General features: G+C 40.2%; 1 protein-coding gene across 3 annotated transcripts in view; it reads right to left on the reverse strand.

The window, feature by feature from the left end:
* The window catches only part of atp2c1 (ATPase secretory pathway Ca2+ transporting 1), a 101,663-nt gene that overhangs the window by 68,172 nt on the left and 12,255 nt on the right, over positions 1-21,236 (reverse strand). For all 3 annotated transcript variants that reach the window (XM_063069630.1, XM_063069628.1, XM_063069629.1), the window contains exon 2: positions 565-675. In XM_063069630.1, coding sequence (XP_062925700.1) covers positions 565-675 — 111 coding nt within the window. The remainder of the gene's footprint in view (positions 1-564; positions 676-21,236) is intronic.

Raw genomic sequence — 21,236 nt, forward strand, 5'->3', positions numbered from 1 at the left:
AAATGCCAAATGAAACATTCAAACAGCCACGGCTAGCTTTTAGTGCACTGACACTTCCAAAAATCCATTACCCCAGTCCCACAATCATACTCTTTCAAATCTTTCTGTAACAATTTTGCATTTTTCTGGATAATAAAACACAGGAGAATATCCACTTGATTCCTATCTTCCGATCCTTCTTCCATTCTCTCTATTATAATATCTTTAACACTCTGATCTGTTCTGAGAAAGATCTTGCACACGTAATAATCTAAGATGTCAACTCAGATCTGCAACATAAAGCCATCTTAAATAAGCCACTGAATAAATTCTAATGAATCTCTGTAAGCAGATGAGAATTACAACCCAATGTCAAAATGTCAGAGAAAGAAGGACTGCATGAACGGTATATTGGGTGAAGACTCCAAAATTCTTCGTTATATTAAAAAAACGGTAAAATCCAGGGAAAGTACCCAAAAGAGGTAATGGCATTATAGAAAGAATCTGTGAATGTTATATAGCGACCAGTATATAGCGGAATTCTTTCCACTCTATTTCCCCACTTCATGGTCAAACACACCTTACCTGCAAAATACTAGCAACTTCATCCACAGGTAGTTCACTTGCCCTCTTTGACGACAACACTGGAATCATTATTTCATCTTCTCTGTGGAACAACTCCTCAGATCCCGGAATCTAAAGAACCAGATATTTTTTAAAAGTTTTAAAAAATGGAAGTAATCTTTAATGTAACTTAAAAGTTTGAGTACTTTAATAATATATAGTACAGTTCATGTTTGCACAATATAGTGAAGCTTGACCATATTACACCGAGGATTAAGTAATATCAGCATAGCTGCACTCTATGCATCCAGAGGCTATTTTAAAAAATGATGAAGATTAACAATTCTGATCCCCTGTAATTTTAAAGTGTGACTACTTGACTTTAAGTTGAACAAAGTATCCACAGTACTCAGCTCAGGCTAACCAAGTTAAAGTATGCAGGCTTGAATGTGTCATGATCTAAACAGATATTCAGTGCAGCATGAAAAGGAAAAGGTCCATTGTCAGGTGAAAGAAATTCTTACATGTAAATGCAACATAGTGATCCAGGGAGTAGAGCTGCTGCCTCACAGCTCTTCTGACCTGGATTCAATCCTGACCTCTCTGCTGTCAGTGCAGTCTTTTCATTTTCTCCCAAAGAAATGCAAATTGGGAGATTAATTAGTAACTGCAAATGGCTCCTGGTGTGTAGGTGAGTGATAGAAATCTAGGGGAGAAATTGATGGGAATGCTGAAGAAAAAGTAATTAATGCAAGATTCATATAACAGGGTGTTTAATGGTCAGCATGAATTTAGCTAAAGAACCTACCACTGTGTATAACATTCAAAACCACTTATAACCAATGGACTACCCTTTAAAATGTAGTCGCTGTAATATAGAATATAGAATAGCACAGCATGGTACTGGCTTTCCAGCCCATGATGTTGTGCCAACCTTTTAACCTACTCCAAGATCAATGTAATACTTCCCTCCCACACAGCCCTCCATTTATCTTTCATCCAAGTGTCTATCTAAGAGTCTGTTAAATGTCCTTAAAGTATCTACCTCTACCATTACCCTGGCAGTGCATTTCACAAACCCATCACTCTGTAAAAAAAAAATTCTTAACTCTGACATCCCTCATACTTTCCTCCAATCAGCATAGATTTATGTCCTCATACATATTAACCATTTCCACCCTTGGGAAATGGTCACTAGTCATCCAATCTATCTATGCCTCTTATCCTATATACCTCTATCAAGTCACCTCTCATCTTCCTTTGCTCTGAAGTGAAAAGCCCCAGCTTGCTCAATCTATTCTCAAAGACATGCTCTCTAATCCAGGCAGCATCCTGGTAAATCTTTTCACCCTCTCTAAAGCTTCCACATCTTTCCTATACTGAGGTAACCAGAACTGAACACAATAATCCAAGTGTAGTCTAAACAGTTTTATAGAGTTGCAAAATTACCTCACAGCTTTTGAATTCAATCCCCCGACTAATGAAGGCCAACACATTACACGCCTTCATGTAATGTAAAAAATGCAAATGTCAATTTACACACAACAAACTCTCACAAACTATATGATACTAATTGCCTTCTCTTGTTTAGTAATGCTGAATGAGGGTTTGTTTGGGCCAGAACAATGGAGACATTTCTCCTATTGACAAAAATACCACAATGTGACATTTTATATCCATCTGCGAGAACAGATTGGGTTTGGTTGAGAATATTGGATGACACCTTCCACAGTGCAACAATAATTTTGCTCACTATGGAGATTATTGGCCTCAACAGTTCTATAGTTCAGGGAGGAACATCCAACAGTCCAGAACACAGTGGCATAGTGGTCAAATGTAAAGCAAGTCTACTTGATTGTTCAGGTGGCTACAAAAAGGACTCAAAACATTTTATGAAAAGGAGGGGGGTATGTCCAGGCCAGTTCTTTAACATGACTTCACTGTGGAAGCAGTTTGATGAAGATGTTAACCAGATTCTGGAGGCAACGGTGAAGGGAGGGGTTGATAGGAAGCTGCAAGCCATGCCAACAATTATTGTTAGTATCGCCCAGTGGAGGTTGGTTGTAGGGGATTTGTAGCCCGTTCTTTAGTTACAGCCTTCAGCATTTTGGGCGTCGAGGGAGAGAGGAAGAGGAGAGCCATCCGCAGTACCACCGATGCAGCAGAGAGGGCCTCAAGATGGCTGTGGCTCAAAAGAGGGGAGCCATGGAGTCATAAGTAGCTAGCCATCTGGACACAAGCTGGGGTCTGATCAGCCCCGGCTGGGTCACCTGGAGGAGGCTGTATGATGTTGAAAGACCCGAAACACCCGATGATTCCAGAAACATCACTGAAGATGTGTCCAGAAGTATCAATAGATGTATGTACACAGTAACCTTCCTACGGTACCAGCAGAAACATCATACAACTGGAAGGAAATTATTAACCTCCAACAGGAGAATATGTCTTCAGTCAATTTGATGCTTGAGCCAAATTAACCTGACATCCTAAAAATAAGCAAATAAAATGTGACTAGGAGCATTCAAAAATCAACTAAAGAGCAACTGGATATACATTTTATTAAAAACATTCATAGTATGTAGATATTGGCAAGGCTAGCCTTAATTTCAGAAGGTGGTGGTTAAAAAAACTGAGATACTGTGGTGAAGGCACTCCATAACACGTTGGGTGGGGTGGTTTAGGATTATGATTCTGCAGTGATGAAACAATGTTAATAATATTGCCAAGTTGGGATGTTGTGTGCATCTTGGTGGAAAAACACTGTAGCTTCAGTAAATAATTAGGACGATAAATAGAATGTTGACTTCGACTGTGGGAGTATATATTAAAAAAGTAACCTTATTACAACTATACAAAAGTACTCCAAAATGTATCATCCCATATTTAAGCCTTCAGTCATATATAAAAAAAACACCCATCAGCCATTGTTCATTACTTTCTGCCACAAGTGTTTTTCAGATCCAAACTGCAACTCCTAATTTGGATCCTACTTTTCCAACTGGTCTGTCAAAAGCCTTGATAAAATCCATGCAGCTGATATGAAATCCATTTACACTTGACTGTCCTTAATAACCTGTGCCATTTTAAAAAAACTTAAACTGCTCCTCATAAATGATTGATTCTAAGAATTTGCTAAAGTTAAATCAAGTGTCCTATAATTGTGGAGTTATCACTTCCACCCTTTTTAAACAGTACAATATTAAAAATTCCTCAATCCACCAACATTCTTATGGCAAGGAAGAAAAGAAATTAATAGCCAAATGATGGTTCCCTACTGCTTACTCCCCTGCTTCTTTTAACTATGTGGAATATATTTTGTCTGGGCAGAATCAAGTTTATTATCACTTATATTTGACATGAAATTTGTTTTGTTGAGCAAACAGTGCAAAAACAAAGTTACTATAAATTATAAATATTTAGTGCAGAATATAAAGGAATTATGAGGTAGCATTCATGGACCATTCAGAAATGTAATAGCAGATGGCAGAAAGCTATTGCTGAATCATTCGGTGTGGGTCCAGGTTTTGTTCCTCCTCCCTGATAGTAGTAACAAGAAGAGGACGACTCTCGAAAGGCAACTGTCCTCAGTAACAGATGCCACCTTCTTTTAAAGATGTTGTCAATGGATGCAAAGGTTATGCCCATGATGGAGTCTAAAACTCCCTGCAGCGTCTTGTGATCCTATACACTGGAACCTCCCTACCAGGCAGTAATGCAAGCCATCAGAATGCTTTCCATCCTACATCTTCGCTGTCTTCACTGACATACCAAAGCCGAAACACGGATTCTGCAGACGCTGTAAATCTTGAGCAATACACTCAAAATGCTGGAAGAGCTCAGCAGGTCAGTCAGCTTCTTTGGATCAAATCTCCTCAAACTCCTAATGAAGTAAAGCCTTCTTCTTACTGCTACAATGTGTGGCTCCAGGACTGATCTGCCAACTGATCTATCCACTTTCAAATAAAATGCTAAACCCCAAAAGTTATTCTTCTCTTATGTTTACCCCTTGCAATACTTCCATGGGGAGAATAAACTTAGATTAGTATGAAATGCGTGCTTGAGAGCTAGCATGGATTTGATGGAGCAAAGGGCCTGTTTCCAGGCTCTATGATGCATCCTTCTCAATCTGCTTTCCGTTTGATAATCAAGAGATTGAAAACTTGATTACTAATAGTCTTTTTCACCAAGAGGCCAATACATTCAACATAGCTACAGAGTAGTAAGATTAGAAATAAGACCAGAAAACCCTCAAGTAAGATTGATTTTGAAAGAATAAAGGGGTTGATTTGTAGTTATCCTATTACCTAGAATCTTAATGCAGCTACACTAAAAATCTGAGGCCTTAAAATATTCCCAAACACAGCTGAACCTGGATTTACAGGTCCTCCCCAATTTATGACAGAGTTCCATTCCTGTGAACTGTTTGCAACCTAAACAGTTCACAAGTCAGAAATGCGGCCACAAACCGAATACCACAGCACACAGTCAAAGACCCAGCCTGCCAGTCTCACTCTTGCTCTATATACAGTCTCCCTAATGCTCTATATACAGGCTGTGCATAAGTTGGGCATTCATAGGATGGGAATAGCTAACTTTAAACAGTGCTATAAATAACAAATAGGCCACAAAAGTGGAAGACAATCACTCCACAACTTTAACAATTCTGAAGGATATTTATGTTGCTCAGGTTTCGTTCATTGGTATAACTAATTAATCTTGAGTATTACTAACAGAATAAAGTAAAATGTTTAATACAAACTGGTTTTGAAATTTGTAGAACTCAGACAACTACTATACTGTAGCTACCAAGCAGATTCCAATCAGATTCTATAAAATACCAAAGTTAAAAATACACTTTCAAGGAAAAATACAGCATGGTCAGATTTGCATTGACTTGTCATCACTACAAAGTGGACCCAGGTCAACATAAATTGAATGCTATTATCCGACTGCAAGCAACAGTCACAATTTTTTGGCCACTACAATACAGGCAAGATGGTAAAGCCATTAATAGTTTATAAAACTATGGGACATGGTACTAACATTATGAGATACTGTCTTTTCTTTGCATCATTGTGTCAATTATTTCATAAACTCAAATATTTTAAATAGTTTCATTATTTGGTTTGAAATTTGTGAATTGACACTTGAATCAACATTGCAAAAAGTAAAACAAAAATGTACAAGAATTTGCTGAAGTCTACAAGGCTTAAATCATAGATATATGCACTCAGGTATGTAACATTTGCACAAATAAAATTACAGGTAAAAAATGCTTACAAACAAAATTTTCTCAGCAGAACTTAACGCATGCTCAACATTTTACAGACAATGCAGCGATGCTTACTTTTTAAATCAGAGTAAAATAATAAACAACTGACAGTGTTGAAGCAGTCAACGTTGAGATTGTTCTGTATTGGAAACCATGTAAAATTATGGGCATCTATTTATCAACTTGAATAGTGTTGACCCACTAATAAAACTACAACTGATGTTAGGGAAATGATTTTCTCTACTTTTGCAAAATTAACACAACAGATCTTCTTCCAATATTTTGTATTCTCTTATGACATAGGAGGTGACACAGCCAATCGCCCAGTGTTGATTCCCAGAGCAATCCTATTTTTCCATTTATTTCCCAGTAACCTATATTCTCTCACTGGTCCACTACTCCATCCCAATGCCCACCCACCTACATCAAAGATAGTTTATAGCAGTTAATTTACCAAACAGCAAACATTCTGGATGTTGGAAGAAACCAGACTACCACCCAAAGAAAACCCATGCCATCACATACAGTATGTACGAACTCTGCACCAATCTGGATCAAACCTGACACTATGAGGCAACAGCAGCAGCATCATCATTTGTGCCAATTTTCCACCTTTTGTAGAATAAAATATTCTTGAACAGATTAAGCATGGATTCCCAAATCTCTGATGCAATACAATTTGAAACCAGCCGCAGCAGAAGTACAAGCTTCAGTTTTAAATAGGCATAGAGAGTGGCTACAAAGGTTCAACAGATTGGCTCCTGCAGATGTTGAGTGGAGAACCTTAGAAAATTGAAGGGAACTTATTGAAATAAACAAAATTCTTACAGAGCTGATAGATTCTTTCAGTGAGTATATTCAAAACAGAATGGATAGGTTTTGGACATCAAGGGAAATAGGGAGAATGGGGTTAGTGAAGGAAAGTGACAGCAATATAAGAGATCAGCCACAAACTTACTGAATAATAGCACAGGCAGGAGGGTCCAAATGATATAAATCTACTTCCATATTCCATGCTTATTCACAAATGCTTAGAAAATAAAAATTGTCCATCCCACACATAGCATTACCTAAATAACATGCAGCTTAATCATCTATATTTAAATTCAATGCCATTACTATTGTTGAGTTCTTAAGAAGGATCTCATGGTAACTGAAACTTGATTCCAATCAGCTACAGAAATATAGTGGCTACAAGGGCATATCTGACCAAGGAATATCCATTTAAGACTACATAAGAGAATAATAAACAAATTGTCAATGATACTAAATGACGAAAGAACAATAAAATTACAAGGTTCTACAAAGATGGTGCAAACAGTCAGAGACAACCATTTTATGTAGCAAGTTGGATACACCTTGTAACTACCTTGGATTCAATACCCTAACTTTGGAGACATAAATAATGTTGGGATGTTGGGGAATATTCAATTACATAAAGCATTAAGAACTAATTTGCAAATTGAATGATATGGCCAGAAAGACTACAAGGATATGCAGGTAACACAACCCAGGACAAAACCTTCTTGATTGGCAACCCATCAACCTCTCTAACCATTAATTTCCTCCACCATCAGTGCTCAGTAACGGCTCACACACCATCTACAAAGAGCATTGTAATTACTTGTTCAAGCGACTCCAACAGGACTGAAACCATAAAGAACAAAGGCAGCAGGTGCATGGCAATAGCATGACCTACAAACTCTGCTCCAATCTTAGACCAATTCAATTTGGAAATAGATCATTAGCCCTTCATCATTACTAGGCCCAAATCCAGGAACTACCCAACACCAGTTTGGGAGTATCTTCAATTTACAGACAACCACCACATTATGGCAGTTCATTTAACAGAAATTCACCCCCATTTAATTCACAACTCAATACAAAAGATCTGGAATACAAAATAAAAATACATTGCTACAAGATTTATGTGAAAAAAATAAATAAACTTCACATTTTGTCAATTCTGGTTTCTTGACCTATTTGCAGATGACAATTTTTTTGGAATGCAAAACAATACTCCACTATCCCGTACCTGTGTAACAAGGAATTCCGTATTCTGCAGATGTACCATGGAGAGCATTCTAACTGGTTCATTGCCATCTGGTATGGAGGGGCCACCACCCAGGATTGGAAAAAACTGCAGAGGGTTGGAAATTCAGCTAGCTCTATCATGGGCATTAGCCTCCCCACGATCAAGGACATCGTCAAAAGACGATGCCTAAAAAAGGTGGCCACTCAGTACACGTCCTCTTCTCATTGCTACCGTCAGAGAGGAGGTACAGAAGTGTGAAGATGCGCGCACGCGCACACACACCACCCACCAATTTTAGGAACAGCTTCTTCCCCTCTGCCATCAGATTTCCTCACAGACAATGAACCCATAAACACTATTTTTTTGCTCTCTTGTACTACTTATTAAAATTTGTAATATATACATATCATAATTTATAGTTTACTTTATATATTGCGTTGTATTACTGCCACAAAACAACAGATTTCACAACATATATCAGTGGTAATAAACCCGATTCTGATTCTAGGGTCTTCTCCACTTGTTTTGCTCTAACCCCCTTAATAATCTCTCCTGCCATTGTCCCTATGGGAGCCAGATACTGTTAACATTCTTCTTGACAATATCATAAACTTTACAATCTATTACTGATCTTATTGATTCACAGATGGATCAATTTTCTTGAGCTTGATTTTATGTACACTTCCTGAGAATTTTGTTTATTTAATGCGTGTCATTATTTACACCAAACATTTTAATCTAAATCTACTCATCTACCTTGTAACCAGTCTCTGACATTAGATTAGATTAGATTCAACTTTATTGTTATTTTGCCAAGTACAGATACAAAGCCAATGAAATGCAGTTAGCATCTGACCAGAAATGCAAAGAATAGTGTTATTTTCAAAATAACTGCGAATAAAAAGTAAGTGCTACAGCACACAAATATAAAAGTACTGAGACAGTACAATATGGGTATAATACTGCTTAGCGCTGTGATGTGAGGTTCAGCAGGGTCACAGCCTCAGGGAAGCTCTTCCTGTGCCTGCTGGTGCGGGAGCGGAGGCTCCTCTAACGCCTACCGGATGGGAGGAGCGTAAAAAGTCCATTGTTAGGGTGAGATGCAACCTTGATAATGCTTTTCGCCCTGCCCAGGCAGCATTTATGGTAGATGTTCTCAATAGTGGGCAATTGGGTGCCGATAATCCGCTAGGCAGTCTTCACCACACGCAGTTTTCACCACACGTGCTTTGCGGTCCGTTACGGGACAATTGCCATTCCACACTGAGACGCAGTTGGTGAGTATGCTCTCAATGGTACAGTGATAAAAGTCCGTCAGTATCCTGGGATAGAGGTGAGCTTTCTTGATGCTCCGCAGGAAATAAAGGCGCTGTTGTGCCTTTTTGACCAGGATGGAGGAGTTAAGGGACCAGGTGAGATCCTCGGAAATATGGACACCAAGGAATTTGAAGCTTGATATACGCTCCGCTACAGTTCCGTTGATGGCGATGGGGACATGAATGTGGCTCCTAGCATGCCTGAAGTCCACAATGATCTCCTTGGTCTTCTGGGTGTTAAGGGCCAGGTTGTTGTCGGCACACCACGCAGCCAGGTGCTGGACCTCATCCCTGTAGGCCGTCTCGTCATCCCCTCTGATCAGGCCAACCACCATGCTGTCATCTGCGAACTTGATTATGGAGTTAGAACCGTGTACAGGAACACAGTCATAGGTGAAAGGGAGTACAGAAGGAGGCTCAGCACACAGCCTTGAGGCATGCCAGTGTTCAGGGTGAGAGTGGATGTTTTCCTCTTTATTACCCAGTGAAAAGGCTGAACAAGCCACTTAACCCAAGAGCAAAAATAAATGCTGCTGTCATCTTGAGAAGGGGAAAAAATGGTTTTGGAATATAAAATTATCAAAATTGCACGACTTAAAGTAATGAATGGAATGATAAGTGGTTAGGGGAAAAAAAATTTTTTTCCCACGCTAACAAAATTAGCTAAAATCAAACAACAGGAATTCTGCAGATGCTGGAAATTCAAGCAACATACATCAAAGTTGCTGGTGAACGCAGCAGGCCAGGCAGCATCTATAGGAAGAGGCGCAGTCGACGTTTCAGGCCGAGACCCTTCGTCAGGACTAACTGAAGGAAGAGTGAGTAAGGGATTTGAAAGCTGGAGGGGGAGGGGGAGATGCAAAATGATAGGAGAAGACAGGAGGGGGGGGGAGAGAGCCGAGAGCTGGACAGGTGATAGGCAAAAGGGGATACGAGAGGATCATGGGACAGGAGGTCTGGGAAGAAAGACATGGGGGGGGTGACCCAGAGGATGGGCAAGAGGTATATTCAGAGGGACAGAGGGAGAAAAAGGAGAGTGAGAGAAAGAATATGTGCATAAAAATGAGTAACAGATGGGGAGGTGGGGCCTTAGCGGAAGTTAGAGAAGTCGATGTTCATGCCATCAGGTTGGAGGCTACCCAGACGGAATATAAGGTGTTGTTCCTCCCGATGTGGCCTTTTATATATTGGTGAGACCCGACGCAGACTGGGAGACCGCTTTGCTGAACATCTACGCTCTGTCCGCCAGAGAAAGCAGGATCTCCCAGTGGCCACACATTTTAATTCCACATCCCATTCCCATTCTGACATGTCTATCCACAGCCTCCTCTACTGTAAAGATGAAGCCACACTCAGGTTGGAGGAACAACACCTTATATTCCGTCTGGGTAGCCTCCAACCTGATGGCATGAACATCGACTTCTCTAACTTCCCCTAAGGCCCCACCTCCCCCTCGTACCCCATCTGTTACTCTGTTACTCATTTTTATGCACACATTCTTTCTCTCACTCTCCTTTTTCTCCCTCTGTCCCTCTGAATATACCTCTTGCCCATCCTCTGGGTCACCCCCCCCCTTGTCTTTCTTCCCGGACCTCCTGTCCCATGATCCTCTCGTATCCCCTTTTGCCTATCATCTGTCCAGCTCTCGGCTCTATCCCTCCTCCTCCAGTCTTCTCCTATCATTTTGCATCTCCCCCTCCCCCTCCAGCTTTCAAATCCCTTACTTACTCTTCCTTCAGTTAGTCCTGACGAAGGGTCTCGGCCTGAAACGTCGACTGCGCCTCTTCCTATAGATGCTGCTTGGCCTGCTGCGTTCACCAGCAACTTTGATGTATGTAGCTAAAATCAAATCTAGGGAAAACTCATTGATGACTGCAAGAATTTGCATCATCTTCCCAAATGTATATTTTTTTTAAAAAAGGAAATAAATGTTTAAGACAATGGCATAAAGAATCATGGAAATAAGGCAGGAAGCTGTGCCTAGAAAGAAAAAAGGAAGTTTATAATTACACTAAAATAGTTCCAACATTGACTAACAATTTAAAATCTCAAAACATTGGTGTCATGCCCAAGAGCGGAAAACAATGTTCAGTGCCACCTTCCTGCACTTGATCTGTCTCCCTCTCTTCCCCCTCACCACCAGGTTTGGGAGCTTTGTTGCCCTGCAGCCAGTTGGCTTCACTCTCCTCAGCACTGAACTGACTCCACAGATGTGCAGTCACTTTCAGGACTCTGTAGTCCATGTTCTCTGTATTATTTGTTTACTTATTTTTTACTTTTTTCCCCGAGTTGTCCTCTTTTGCACACTGAATATTTGTCAGTCTTGTGTGTGTGTTTTTCATGGATTCATTGTTATGTGATTGCCTGCAAGAAGATGAATCTCACAGATGTGTATGATATATATTGACAATGCACTTACTTTGAACTTTGAAATATTACGGCAACACAAAATTAACACTAATTGACACAAGTTAGACAATAGGATAGAAGAAATACTGACCCGTAAAACAAACAGAAACAGTTGTTCATAATTTATGATTCTTGCTATGAGATTTTTGTTAAAAATAATTTAGTACACTCATTAAGCATATGGGCTGTAGGCATGAAACAGAGGAGCGGAACCAGAAGAATTAAGGCTTTTATAGAACTACTGCCGATACAATAGGCTAAATGTTTTCATCTACATCTTGCACATAAAAGGCAACAGTCAAATTAACAATAAAATTTAGCACAAACAAGAGAAAATCTGCAGAAGTTGGAAATCTCAGCAACACACATGAAATGCTGGAGGAACTCAGCAGGCCAGGCAGCATCTATGGAAAAAAGCATAGTTGATGTCTCAGGCCAAAACCCTTTGGCAGGACTGGAGAAATAAAGCTGAGGAGTCTCTACTGAGGCCCGAAACGTCGACTAAGTAAGCATTTAATTTAAAAGGCATCAGGAATGCCTAAAAACTTGAATGGGAACTAATACTAGTTTGGCTGACCCTTTGATTTTTTTCTGCAATTCACTTTGCAGTCTTTGGTTGTGTGCTAACCAGATTTCAGCAAAATTGGATTTCCCTTGATTCAAACCTGGAGGACCCAAGACTAAACTTGGGGCGACAGTTACTTAAGTGTCCCAAGCTTTCATTCCACAGGAACAGGAAAATAGGAAGGACTAGAGAAAACTCCATTTTATGGCTATAAAGAGGGATCTTGCTCTGGTTTCAAAGTTCAAAATACATTTATTATCAAATTGTGTAGACTATATACAACCTAGAAATTCAGCTCCTTACAGGCAGCCACAAAATAAAGAAACTCAATGGAACCCAGTAAAAAAAGACCAACCTAATATGCAGAAATAAAACAAAGTGTACAAACAATAAAAATAAGCAAATAACATTCGGAACTGAAGTTCACGGAAGTGAGTCAACAGCCACAAAGTCACAGCCGATCCAGCAGCCCATTAGTTACAGGCTACAGCCTCAGTTCAGCGCAGAGACGAGTAAACGTCACGGAGCAGTGAGCCAAACACTGGTTCGTCCTTCGTCTCCAACCCCAACAGCCTGATCTGACTTTTAAATGGGCCAAACAGCAAGTTATTCCTCCCTCTTGGAGAAGGGTCCTGCTGCTTTGATATGCTATCAGAACTGGGACTGGTTTGCCTGTGGGACTTACTTTTAAACCTCATTTCTTTGTATGGAAGACACTTTGGTTTCTAGTTTATCCAAATTTCACATTCTATGCATCTATCCCCACATTTGCACCACACCACAATGAAATTTCTTACAACTCAGGGTCATATTCAGCAGAGCAAGAAGTAAATGGAGTACTCAAAGTTCGTGGAACTCTGGAGTTGCCTGCAAAAGGTATGGCAGCCCAAGGCAATTTTTGAACCTTCTGGAAATCACCAAGTAAAAGGATATGATTGAAATGAGCAACTGATGTAGCTATGAACCAACCTAATTAAATGGCAGAGCAGGCTCAAAAGTTTGTATGATGTCCTTCTGTTCCTTCCTAATTCTTGTGCCATATTCCTTCAGCACTTGACACTGGCCTTTTAGGGAACAGTTGTTGAAGCAAATGGAAAATAATTCTTTGTTTTCAAGCACCATTATGGTACATACAGCATCAGCAAAAAAAAGAAAATCACATCAAATCGTGGATTATGTTTCAGCTGTATGTAGTGATTAAATTAGCTGCTCGTCTCTGCTTAGGCAATTCTGTTCAAAGGAAATTGAGAGAAATGAAAACAAAGCCCAGTGATCTTTCAGCAGCAGAGTAAAACCAATTAATAATGTACAGAGCTGGACTATTCTCAATCAGGCCCGCATTTCAGGTTCACACCATCCCCCCATTTCCTTGGCCACATTAGCTTTTTGCAAAGTGGTGATAAGTGAGCTGTGTCCAGGAAATGGGCAATAGATTCTGATGATCAATGCCATTTAAAACAGTTGAAATAAATCTAAAAATAAATAAATTCAAGTTTGCTGACAAACAAATTATTCCCTTGTAAATCTGTTTTAGGAAGTCTCATCTTAGCAACAAATTAAAAGACAATGCAGAGCTGAAGGGCCAGATCTGAACTGCAGCAAACCAGCAGTTCTCCATGGAACTGCCAGCTTAATAAACAAAACGATCTAGTGCAATACATTGAGACATCTTCTTTGTACAAGGTTGTATAATAAATTATTTCTTCTTTTTACTTAATTAAATGCTTGTAGTGCTAAGTTTTGAACATGGCAAACGAACTCATACAAAGAAAGTCCTACCATAAGACTATCAACAGTTTGATCTTTAAACTGATTATATATAAGATTTTATCTACAGCAAAATGAAAGAAGCACCTCAGCAGCCACAAGAACCCAAGGTTAAGCTGAAACACAGGACATAAACAATTATGCTCACTAACCAAGAGACAGCCACTTTATAGAGGTATTTCTATAAAATATTTTGCCCAATTTCAATTACACAGAATTGAAATTATAGCACTGAGGACAAATCGTAATTGTAAACCACACTTTGTAGAGAGCCACAGTTAGTGATAAGAGTTATAATTTCCATGGCATAACCAGCAAGAAGATCACAAATAAATATTTAACTTGTGTGACAATTTAAAGAAGGATTTTTGCAGACTAGCTACACTTCTTTTAATTACCAGTTAATTGGTTTGTGGTTCTTTAGGTCGTCATAGCCTCATAGCCGGAAGGGGGAGGGGGTACGGAGGTTAATGAGGATAAGCTCCCCTACTTATTAAATGCTCCCAATGATGTGCATCTCAAATAGCCTCTGACAATCAAGTCCAGCTCCTGGCCTTCATGTGTGGCTCAGCTACCAAGCCTGGCAAAATAGTTTCTGCTGACAGCATAAGGGCAAAGGCAGGTTATTGGTGCCTTAAAACCATTTGCTCTGGGCAGATGGGGTTAATCAGCCATGGTTGGTGGCACATCTGCGAGAAGAAAACTCTGATCTCAAACCTCACTGCTTTGTGTGGTAGCCACTCATGGGGAAGGCTTCGGAAGTAAACCCGGAGGAAAAATCCAGAGCTGGAGTCTCTAAAGCAGCCCTACTTTGAGTTCACTGCTGACTGGTAACTCCTGCAATGCTGCAAGTACCAAACCCGTAGCGGTCTCTGTGTTCCTTCGGATTCTTCTGCTGTATTGAGAAGGGGAGCCTACTACATGGACAACAACTCGCGCATAGCCCTGGCTTGCATATCGACTGATGTCACTGCACCAACAACGTAGACAGCTAGGACGCAACATCCATGGTCGACCTTGACCAATGAAGGTCCTCAATTGGTATGTAGTACAAAAGTTCTATAAAAATTACAACTCAGTAAAAAGCACTGAAAATATCTACAATAAATATTTAAATAATGATACTGAAAAATCTGAAATTATACCTCCTCTCTGACAGCAATTTAAATGCCGTGAGGAAGATCCATCCTGAAATCTACCCATTTAATAAGGTGGAAAATTTCTGTCATCAAATCTTGCTGCTTGATTTAGGGGAGCCTCTAGTTCCAGCAGATATGAACCGCAGACTGAAGCAGCTTATTGGATTCTGCTGTAGTGAAATTCAAATGGCATGGATTTGAGTTAATAAGGTCAGACCTGCTGTTAACTAGGTAAAGCTAGATTTGTCCTTTGTGATTATATTCAAGTGCATAGCCTGCATTTTCAAAATCAAATTAATTGCATTTAATAGTACTTTCCTAATTCATCTTTTCAACATAAAGTCATACAGCACAGAAACAGGCCCAGCTTGCCATGTCTACCAAGGTACTATCCTAAACTAGTTACATTTGCCTGCATAGAGTTCATATCCCTCAAAACCACCAATTTTGATGTATTACTGTGACACATGACATATTTTAAATAACACTCTCTATCTGTGACAAGTCCTCATAATTCAATAAGTAGCAAAAACAACAACACTAAGAAATTTGAGAAACTAAACAGCTATTAAGGATGATCTGGAAGTCTGCCAGCAAATATTGCAGCTTGCAAAGTACTTGAATTCCCATTTTCCCCATTTACCTTTTGAAGTTATCTACCAACAGAATGTCAGATAACTCGGAAAATTTAATAAAAAATCTTCTGTAGGTGGCCAAATAGCTTCATTAAATTGCTCCTTTTCCCAGAATCAAAACTCATTCACTCACTTATTATGACTTCATCTGCAGACCAGAAATGCATCAAATAAAATAAACTCAAATTTTACATAGGTAGTGTTTTCTTTAATATAGAGGTAGTTCTGCAAAATATTCATCTACTCAGATGATAATAAAAACAATTGGGGATATTACAAACAATTTTTTTAATTATCCCATGTTAATGTAGAATGAAAAAGATTTTGGATAAGAACGTCTTTCAACACAATGCCTCATGGTCTAAACCACCACAAGTTAAGATTCCAGAGACTTAAATATCTACTTGGTTAGACAACCAATAACAAAATAATACACACCTTTATGTGCAAATTCCTTGCTTATTCAAAACCACTAAAAACAGAACAACAGATCATTCATTGCACAAGTTTGGTCTCTGTCCAATTTTTGGTCACAAAGCAATATTTTCACAAAGTAACTTATCATATGTGAAATGTTCCGAGAAGTTTTCAAACACAAGATTCCATAGAAAGGATATAAAACTCTTCATTCTTTCTTAAAGAGCTAACGTAGAATAGTAGAATATCCATTTCTATCAAGCCTAATGTTTTTTTTACTTGCAAGTTCTCAAAAACAAACATCATTGAACAAATAAGCCATGTATTCAAATATACTGAACATTCAAGATTTTAAAAAAATAATGGTTAACCAAAATGCAAACAAAAAGCTCCTACTTCCAGCAATTGCGTCAATGTTCTAGCACTTACCAAACACAAGTTCAAGTTTAATTGCCATACAACCATAAACATGTATACAGCTAAATGCTGGTGCTACTGAAGATGGACGACAACTTGCTGGCAGTTCATAGCAAGAAATACAACTAAAAACTTTAATAATAACACCTTTTCCGTGGAACATCATGGTAAACGATCACTGCAAACTGAGAAGAAACAAGCGAAGATGAGGCTGACTCTAGTGTCAGTGCGTGCGGGTGCAATACATAGTCCGAGTGAGGTTGAGGCATAGTTGAGGAGAAGTGGTTAGAGCGAGGTTGAGGCACGTTCAAGATGGAGTCGGAGTAAGCAGAGCACAGAAAAGTTAGAGTGGAGGAATTCTGGATTCCATCCACTTAAATAGATCTAAACTCCAGGCTGACTTGGAAAGGTGAGTACAGGCCAGAAGGTGGTGTCAGGGTCCAGGCCCAGAGCATATTGCTGCAGCAGGGCCCAGGTGCTAGAATGCTGGATGACCCAGGGTTTGGACAATTTAAATGCCAGGCCAGATAGACAGATAGGCTGTCAGGACTGGATGCAAGGGTTGTGCTGTTCTTGCTGCTCCATGATGTTTACTCCACTCTCCTCAGTGCTGAGGATGAGGCTGTGTCCTGCTCTGAGCTTTGTGTCTGCGAGTTTCGTGATGAGTGCCCTATTGTGCAATAGAAACATAGAAAACCTCCAGCACAATACAGGCCCTTCGGCCCACAATGCTGTGCCAAACATGTACGTACTTTAGAAATTACCTAGGGTTACCCAGAGCCCTCTATTTTTCTAAGCTCCATGTACCTATCCAGGAGACTCTTAAAAGACTCTATCGTATCTGCCTCCACCACTGTCACCGGCAGCCCATTCCACGCATTCACCACTCCCTGTGTAAAAAACTTACCCCTGACATAGAAACATAGAAAATAGGTGCAGGAGTAGGCCATTCAGCCCTTCGAGCCTGCACCACCATTCAGTATGATCATGGCTGATCATCCAACTCAGAACCCTGTACCTGCCTTCTCTCCATATCCCCTGATCCCTTTAGCCACAAGGGCCATATCTAACTCCCTCTTAAATATAGCCAATGAACTGGCCTCAGCTGTTTCCTATGGCAGAGAATTCCACAGATTCACCGCTCTCTCACATCTCCTCTGTACCTACTTCCAAGCACCTTAAAACTGTGCCCTCTCATGTTAGCCATTTCAGCCCTGGGGAAAAGCCTCTGACTATCCACACGATCAACGCCTGTCATTATCTTGTACACCTCTATCAGGTCACCTCTCATCTTCCGTCGCTCCAAGGAGAAAAGGTCGAGTTCACTCAACCTATTCTCATAAGGCATGCTCCCCAATCCAGGCAACATCCTTGTAAATCTCCTCTGCACCCTTTCTATAGTTTCCACATCCGTCCAGTAGTGAGGTGACCAGAACAGTACTCCAAGTGAAGTCTGACCTGGGTCCTATATAGCTGTAACATTACCTCTCGGCTCTTAAACTCAATCCCACAGTTGATGAAAACCAATGCACCATATGCCTTCTTACAGAGTCAACCTGCGTAGCAGCTTTCAGTGTCCTACAGACTCGGACCCCAAGATCCCTCTGATCCTCCACACTGTCAAAAATATTACCATTAATACTATATTCTGCCATTATATTTGACCTACCAAAATGAACCACCTCATACTTATCGGGGTTGAACTCCATCTGCCACTTCTCAGCCCAGTTTTGCATCCTACTGATGTCCTGCTGTAACCTCTGACAGCCCTCCACACTATCACAACACCCTCAACCTTTGTGTCATCAGCAAATTTACTAACCCATCCCTCCACCTCCTCATCCAGGTCATTTATAAACATCACGAAGAAAAGGGGTCCCAGAACAGATCCAGGAGGCACACCACTGGTGACTGACCTCCATGCAGAATATGACCCATCTACAACCTTCTGTGAGCAAGCCAATTCTGGATCCACAAAGTAAGGTCCCCTTAATGAAATGAGACCGAGGCTCTGGCCTGTTCCGTCTGCTCCGGACTTTGTGTCCATGGACTAACTTCTATGGCCAAAATGTAAAGCCCTGGAGGAATGCTGTTTCAAAGTTCAAAGTATGTTTACTATCAAATTAAGTATAAGTTATACAACCTTGAAATTCGCCTGCTTTCAGGCAGCCACAAAAGAAGAAACCAGAAAGAACCCAATTTTAAAGAAAGGCCAACATTTAATGCCTAGAGAGAGAGAGGGAAAACAAATCATGCAAACAAAAAAAGCAAGCAAAAGCATTCAGAATGGAAGTTAGTTACGACAGCATCACAGTCAGAAAAGTATTAGCACAAGACCAAGTGGCATGGCCTGAAGATTGATGGTGCATGGGATGTTATCCTGAAGTCACGTTTCTGCAAGACCACAACCACTGCACACATCTTCTACTTTCATCTGCTATAAAACAGATCAAATACAACTTGCTATCCTTCACGGCCCTCTCAGGTAGCATCACCACCTGTGTTAATAGAAGGCGTACTTACAACACCATAAAGTTTATTTCTTTAATGCAACAGATGTGGTCCAATTCACTTCAAATGAGGTCATTATAACAATTGACACTACTTCCTACTAGGGCAAGGGTAATATTAAATTGTCCCCATTCACCCTTCTGCTTTTCAAGATAATCAATACTGAAATGCTTCTCATCATTTAATGAGGGAGCTGTACTCCATCAGCCAAGGAGATTATGATGGACTGTTACCATTTACCACACATAATACAGATACATTTTAGATTGTTAGCAGATCAGATTTCCCAAGTGAATCAAAAAACAGTAAGTACTGTATTCCCTAATCAACTATAAAATTTTCAGCTATATGCTCAGATTCTACAAAGAAATCACAATCCAAGTTGATCATATTGCTGATGTAAATTTTGTGAATTCAGTTAAAAGATAGCAGTATCCGGAGACAACAGTCACTGTGCTTAAATACAATTTAAATATCAGAATATTTCAAGTGTGATAAAAGTGGATAATTAAAAAAACCTCTGTAGAGCATTTTTAAAATTTCATACTCCAGCATATAACTATGCTATATCAAATAAGTAAATATTGTACTATAAAACACAAATTAAAAAGTGAACAGCAAATCGTAACACTGTCAAATAAGAATGTCCCTTTAGAATAGAGATATGGAGAAATTTCTTAAGCAAGAGGGCAGTAGATCTGTGGAATGTATTGCCACAGATGGCTGTGGAGGTAAGTCATTAGGTACATTTAAGACAGAGATTGATAGGTTCTTGACGAATAAAGGTGTCAAAAGTTACAGGGAAAAGGCAGAAAAATGGAGTTCAGAAGGATAATAAATCAGCCATGATGAAATGGCAGAGTAGACTCAATTGGCTGAATGGCCTAATTCTGCTACTATGTCTTATAAGCACAAGAGATTCTACAGACACCGCAAGTCTTGAGCAACAAACACAAAATGCTGGAGTAACTCTGCAAGTGAGGCAGCATCTATGGAGGGGCTGAGACTAGAAAGGAAGCAGTCAGAATAAGGTGGTGCAGGGGAAAGGAGAAGGAATACAAGTTGGCAGGTGATAGTGAAACCAGGTGTAGAGGAAGGCAGATTCGTGCGGGAGGGGGGAATGAAGTAAGAAGATGGAAGTGGATAGATGGAAGAGGTTAAGTACTGAAGAAGGAATCCAATAGGAAAGGACAGTGGACCATGGTAGAGAGGAAAAGAGGGGGTAAACCTGAGGGAGCTGATGAGCAGGTAAGAGTAGGATGACAAATAGAATGGGGAATGGAAAGAAGGAGAAATGGGGGAGAAATTACCAGAAGTAAGAAATATCAATATTCATGCCATCACGTTGGAGTTACCCAGATGAAATAAGAGGTGCTGATCCTCCAACCTGAGTTTGGCCTCATCATGGCAGTAGAGGCTTTGGACCAAAATGTCAGATTGGGAATAGGGAAGTTGAATTGAAATGGGTAGCTAATAGGTCATCCTGCCTTTTATGCCTGACAGTGGGAAGGTGCTCAACAAATTAGTCTCCCAACCTGCATCGGGTAGCACCAATGTAGAGGAAACTGCACCGGGTGCATCAGATACAGCAGATGATCCAAAGAGACTAGCAGGTGAAATGTCACCTCACCTAGAACTGTTTGCAGTCCTGAATGGTGATGAGGAAAGGGTTGCGCTGCACCTGCACCTACATGTCACACTCACACAGGGATGAGTGACAAAAGAGTCACGCAAGAGAGTGATCGCTACTGAAAGCAGGGAAGTCGTGCTTAGTGGTAAGATCCCATTTGAGAAGGTGGAAGTGATGGGGTATAGTGTGATGGATACAGAGTTTATAGGATGGCAGACAAGCACAAGAAGAACCTTATCCCTGTTAGGACGGTACGAGAATGGGGTGAGGGCAGAATGCAGGAAATGAAGATCAATGATGGTGGAAGGGAAACACTGTTCTCTGAAAAGGAGAACATCATACATGTTCTAGAAAAGAAAGTCTCATCCTGAAAGCAAATGCATCCAAGATGGAGGAACTGAGAAAAGGTAATAGCATTTTAACAAGTGACAGGCTGGCAAGAGGCATGGTCACGATAACTGTGAAAGTCAGTTGCATTTGAATTCCAGGGGGACCAATATCCAGGCAGGGAGGTTTGCTAAGGCTATTGGGAAGAGTTTAAACTGGTGTTGCTGGGGGGGGTGGGTGGGATCCAAACTGA

The sequence above is a fragment of the Mobula hypostoma genome, chromosome 17 (genome assembly GCF_963921235.1).
Source record: "Mobula hypostoma chromosome 17, sMobHyp1.1, whole genome shotgun sequence".
NCBI lineage: Eukaryota > Metazoa > Chordata > Chondrichthyes > Myliobatiformes > Myliobatidae > Mobula > Mobula hypostoma.